Raw genomic sequence first — 6,086 nt, forward strand, 5'->3', positions numbered from 1 at the left:
ACTGTTACGCTTTCAGCAAGAGTCCTGTTCTGGGACCTGCAATAGTCATTCTAGGCCACCCCAGCAGCTGTAGCAAAACCATTCCTGAAGCTGTCAGGTCATCTGCACAGAGCAGCCATAGGTCAGAGCAGCTTTGTCAGGATAGATATTCGCTGCCCAGGAGAGACACTGCACCTCTGTTACCAACCCTTTCATTCATCATCCTATATGCATATCAAATTCTGAAATTTAAATGTTGCCATCCTCTTGTCCTTCCCTTGCACGGTACCGGGATCTGGATGGTCCTATGTATTTATATAGGTTTGTTAGTTCAATTCTGGTTCACTGGAATTAAGTTTCCACCGATAAAACCCGCATAATTCTAATCTTCTGTGTTAGTGTCACAGAAGCACATAATTAAGTTCTTTGTTAGTGACAATATTACTCAGCCAGTTTCCTAGGAATTCTGTGGTGGAGGGTTTCCAGACAACAAGAACTCTGCTTAAACAACTCCTGTCTGCACAGGCAGTTTGCATGTCACTAAGTAATATTATGAGCAGACAACAATTTTAAAACCAATCTATCCAGCTATTTAAATTATTATAATAGCACACTGACCAACTGTTCTTTGCAATTACCAGTTGCGTTCTTAGGTAAAACAAGCTTACCTTTGTTCAGAAAGTGAAAGGATGGAGAATATAGACAACAGAACAGTAGTGTACATGACAAAAGATGTACTATGAAAGACTCTGGCAGGGGATTGTTTTGAGATCTTTTGGCTGTTTAACTGGAATTTTTTTTTTTTTTTTTTTTTTTTAGCCAGCCTATCAGAATTTGAGGCAGAAAGTAGACAACTTTGTATCGACCCACCTGGACAAACAGGAATGGAATCCAACAATGAACAAAAACCAGTTACGAAATGGGTTAAGGCAGAGTGTGATTCAGTAAGTAAGCAACATTCTGTAAAATAATGGTAATGCTATTTGATAAGTAATATATAACTATCTAACCTCATCACCTAAGTCAAATAAGAATTTGCAGAATTAAGTTTTTCACAACACTTTCTGTTGTGCTCTCCTGAGTTTCATTATGATAGTGGATGCAGTCTTAACTCTCATTAAAATGCTTACATTACTGCTTTACCCGAAATTCGTATTTTCATGAGTTGAGCAGCATATTCGCTATCTAGCCAAGTTATTGCTGCAAATAACCAAAGCTGTGCCTGCTAACAAAACTGCACCTGACATGCTGAGCTGAATGGCCTTGATCTTTTCCGAAAAGAAACGAGAAGAGCCTACATCACTTAAAGAAAGAATCCTGAAGATGTCACAGGTTGTTTAAGTAGATTTTGACCACTAGCAGGCAGTAATCAAACTGGGCTAGCCTGATTTCATGCAGCAGAGGGTAGCTTTTGTACAGCTATTTAAGATAGTACATTTCCAGCATGACAGGAAAGCCAGCTTAAACTATGCTGCTTAGAGATTTAGGTTTAGTATCTCTTGCTGCTAACTCATTGCAGTCTGAAGCACGAGCCTTAGCTCATTTGACGAAAAGTCTTGGATAAAAACTTTATAGTAAAAGTTGTGGGAAGAGGGGCAGTAGGGAACTTGATAATGGCATTTATGCGTATAAGGAAAGTTATTAGAATGTCTCGCACACAGAAGAAAGTGTATTTCAGAGCATTTGATAGAACCTGTAAATCATTAGTATGTAACATTACTTGGTTTAATCTGTGATTAGAGAAGGGGGTGGCCACTGGAAGGACAGAATTTCCTGTCTTTACTTTGAGTCCTTGAGACATGTTTATCAATGCTTCCTCTTATTTCATGTTACTCTACCACTAGCATGAAGCAGACAATTGAAAATTGTTATATCAGAGAGCCTGTAATGAGACGAATGTAAAGTGCTCCCTTAAAGTAGGCTATTAGTACAAAGAGTACACACAGTATTATTGAAGAGTCCCTGTCACTCCTGTAGTTGCAAGAGTGAGCACTGAGGGTGTCAAGATGTGTATGTCCTTTGTTGCATGCACGTATACGTGTGCTGTTACCTGGAGGTGACATGATGTGCCATGACCCTGCACCCACTCGCTCACCAGCATTCACGTCCTTATTAGTCTTGTGGCTACTTCTCCGAGCGCCAGGCAATGTCTCCGTTTCCTGTCCCCCGCTCCCTTGCAGACATGACTTAAGCCTGCTAGACAGCCTGTGCCCCACAATCCAAGAGTCTGACGCAGCCCCTGAAGTAATAAGTCACTTCAGTTACTAGTGTTCAGTTCCAGAAACTTTGCTGTGTGCTACATGTGCTTGTTTTTATAATTAATACCCATCTGTCTAGACTAACAGTTATAAGGAGTGAGTGACAGTAATGCTATTAGGGGGAAGGCCTCTTCTCCCTCAAGTCGGCCAAAAAAAAGATTGTGCTCTCACCTGCCCTCCTCCTCAGAATAGCTTGTTTCCCTTGTTTGTGCCAGAATGTGTTTGTTTGCTTTCATGTTGACCTCATTTCCACATGAGCCCTATTAAAGTGGCTCTTGTCCAACATGTCATTTAAGTACCTGGGAGACCAGATGTCAGTTGTTAATTCTGTAGGGAGAAGTGAGAGGGGGTGGGGGGGAAATAGGTGATTGAAACAACTCCCTGTTAAGGATCTACTGAGTGGGCTGCAGTTCTCACCATGTTAATGCTAATTGCAGTTGACAGGAGGGCTCTGGAGGATTACTGGAGGAGATTGGGGAGAAGTTTTTCAGAGGAGCTGAATGACTCCTTTGTCTTTGTTCAAGGTCAGGAATGCTGGAAGCTGGAGTGGACAGAATTATTTCTCAGGTGGTGGATCCAAAACTAAACCACATCTTCAGGCCTCAGATAGAGAGGGCGATTCATGAATTTTTGGCTGCACAAAAGAAAGAGGAAAGTGTGCCAGCTCCTCCTCCAGAGCCTGAGAATAAGGATCCTCCTGCTCCATCTCAGGATGCCTCCTAAAGGTCTTGTATCTCTGCGCTTACTACTTACATTTTTCATGTACCTCATCTCTGTAGTTTGTGTAATGCAAGACTGAGAAGACATTGTATTCTTCCTGGCTTGAGAGGGAGGACACTTTGATCATCAGCATGTTGTCAAGTCAGACAGTCATCTGAGCTGCTTCCCCTTAAGTGTCTGCTAAAAATATATTAGGACTGAAGACATAGGTATGATGTAAAACAGCTATCAAGGAACACTGTGGACTCTGCCAGTGCTGGTTTTGGATCAGGCCAAAAGGCCTTTTATTCCTGTAAAAGCATATCCAACAGTGATTGACATGGAATTGGCTGGATAGCTTTCAGAACAATATCAAACAGATTAAAAATATATATCCTTTACTGAAATACATCTGAAAGTAGAGTGGTGACAAGTTATTGTGCTTTAGCATTGGAAGTTTTAGATAGCTCTTCTTTAGAACATACACTGGAGTGTTGAATTGTTAGTGACCAAAATATTCACTGCTGGAGTAAGGGTAATGTCTCTGGGAGTGAATAACTGTTCATTCCAAATAGACTGGTTTAAATAGAGCAACCTATATCTTTCCAGCAGAGAGGACTGAGGGTGCCTTTGTTGCAAACAAGTTCATTCTGGCTTTTGTGATTAAAATAACTCAAGGGGCCTCAGGGGGCTATAATTGCTACTCTGTCTTAACACAAATGACTATGCACCCATCTCTGCTAAGGCCCTGTATCTTAACATTGATTTGAATATTGAGGCCTGTGTGCACATTACTGAGGAATCACTATCTTGACGGAAGATTTCAATCTGCAGCTTTGCTGGGGAACTTAAAACCATACTGCATGAAAGGAAGTTAATTGTGAATTGTTCTATCTGCTAAAGCTTTCTGAAAGCAAAAATTTTCCTTGTAATCTACAGCTGATTTATTAAGAAGGAATAAGTAACCTACAATAGCTGTTCTTATGCTTGGAATTATTAGATCAATTAGCATGACTTTTATTTTAATAGTAGAAGTTAAACTGCCTGTAGTATCATCCTGAGTTATTTAGTTATCTGTGACTTGCAGCCTTAATGCCGTGATAGATTGGTGCATTTGTCCAGTTCAAGTAGTTTAAAGTCCATTATAACCTGCAGCTAAGTGCAGCTGTTAATTAATATATTCTAATCTAGTCTTTATTCAAATGCATTTACTCGTGAACTCTCTTTTTTTCTTGCAGTGAGTTCCTGATACTAAGCAGCTGCAGTTGCGAAATACGCGTCCTGTTAGATTGGCAATGGATTACTTGTTCCATTTGGTGCAGGATTGCTGTCTGCCAAAGATGATTAACCTTTATCAGACCTGTGGGAAGGCATTGAAATCCGTGAAATTCAGATGCACCCAGAGCTCTGTGTGTGGAGGGACAGCCAAAATATGAAGATATTTTTGCTATTAACAGCAATACAGAGAGCAGCATGTATTCTTGTTAGTCATGCATTCAGGCAAGGGGGTGGGAATTAAAAGGGAGTTGGCTCTTGTCTGGAGGGAGCAGGGAAGTAGTTTGAAATGATACTGGACTTGGGAGCAGGAAGAAAAGAAAGATATTTTGGGGGGTAGGGTAGTCTCTTGGAGACCAAGTAAGAGCTGACAGATTTTCTTTGATATAAGCCAGATGAGAGGAAGCGTCATACACCTCTGCTGCATAACACAGCATTGAGTAGTAGGTGGTGCCAAGTCAGGTGTAACTCATCGCGCTGCCTGCTTTAGGAAAGACATTTCCTGTTTAAAACTGGAAAGAACACTTCAGGATCAATTATCTAGATCATTTCAGTTGCATCGCAGGAAACTGTTTACAGTTGGCTATGACTATAGCTAACTTAATTCTTATTTCCTAGGTAACTCTGGGAAGCGAAGGGCATCAGAGTAGGTGATCAGTTTGAAACTTGCCTCTTTCAACTTGAAAGACTTTTCTTTCCTGTGAAATTTCTCAGGTGTCTAGTGGAAACTGTCCTATGCTTTCAGCTTGAACGCATGCAGTGTCCTCTGGATGACAGTCAAGTAGAGAATGTGATCAAATATTCTGCCAGCAGATGTCCATACCTTTTGCAATAAAAGACTTCAAAAAGCATCTCTGACTCCTAGCTTTTTCAGAATTTTTTTCTTAAGGAAAAGCTACTTTAAAGAAATCCAGGAGTCCTGATTACTGGAACCCTAATGGAAGTGTGACCTCACACAGTTCATAGATTAAACCAGGTCTGACAACAGGGGGTTGTTAGTAGAAGTTACCATGAAATAATACGGATATTAGTATTCCTCTCCATATAAGGTCTCTCTCAAAAAATCTAAAGTATCAAAGAACTGAACTCACCTCACATCATTTATGAGGTATAAATCCTGAGTAAGTTCAGTCTGGTGCTAGTGATGGTGAAGGCATGTTCAACCTTGTGAAAACAATGCACTTCTGGCAATAGACTAGAGCTATTCCATTTTTTTCCTTTCAGATAGCAATCTTTTAAGAAGAGTAAGTGTCACTGAGTAACATATAATAATGTTTGAATCCTTGCTATTCATGGGCTACATACCTGAACTACAGCCTTACCCATAGACCTTGTATGTGGACAGACGCAATTCCAGCTATACTCTGCTCCCTTTTCAAAACAGGTAATTTGTAGGGAAGATTGATGCTGTGGTTTAATCTTGTAGCTAATTTATTTTGCTTAGTACCTCCTCTCAACACAGTTACATGCAGAAACACAGATGACAGAACATCTGGTATTTTAAACCCTTTACAGGAGAGCTCTGTGAACTTCACCACTGCAGTAAGTTTGCACTCTGCACAGTGATGTATAATCCTGCTGATACATGATTCTTCCGTCAATATTTTTATCCCATTTAAGAGTGTTCCTCTCAGAATGGGAACTTAAATACCTGTACTTTTTAGTGATAACTCTATTGGCCGCAACCTTCCTGATATGGTTTGAAAAATCTGGATTTTGGGATAATTTGGTTGTGTGGCTTGACTGTCGCTATTATATAGTCTGTGTTCCTGCTATAAAACAGGACAAGGGGTATATGAGGAAAGGGCACTCTCCTGCATGTTGATTTGGTGGTTAAAGACTGCTCTCCAAATCAGTGGTAGGAGTTTTCCCTTA

The 6,086-nt window shown here is 40.4% G+C and overlaps 1 protein-coding gene across 1 annotated transcript; it reads left to right on the plus strand.

Moving 5' to 3' along the window:
- Positions 1 to 798: 798 nt before the first annotated feature.
- Positions 799 to 4,304, plus strand: BOD1 (biorientation of chromosomes in cell division 1; the record flags this gene model as incomplete). Its single annotated transcript, XM_009578287.1, has 3 exons — positions 799 to 923; positions 2,762 to 2,962; positions 4,175 to 4,304. Coding segments are annotated over 2 exons (324 nt in total), but the record flags the coding sequence as incomplete, so codon positions are not given.
- Between the last annotated feature and the right edge of the window lie 1,782 nt (positions 4,305 to 6,086).

The sequence above is a fragment of the Fulmarus glacialis genome, unplaced genomic scaffold (assembly GCF_000690835.1).
Source record: "Fulmarus glacialis isolate BGI_N327 unplaced genomic scaffold, ASM69083v1 scaffold13235, whole genome shotgun sequence".
In the NCBI taxonomy this organism is placed as follows: Eukaryota; Metazoa; Chordata; class Aves; order Procellariiformes; family Procellariidae; genus Fulmarus; species Fulmarus glacialis.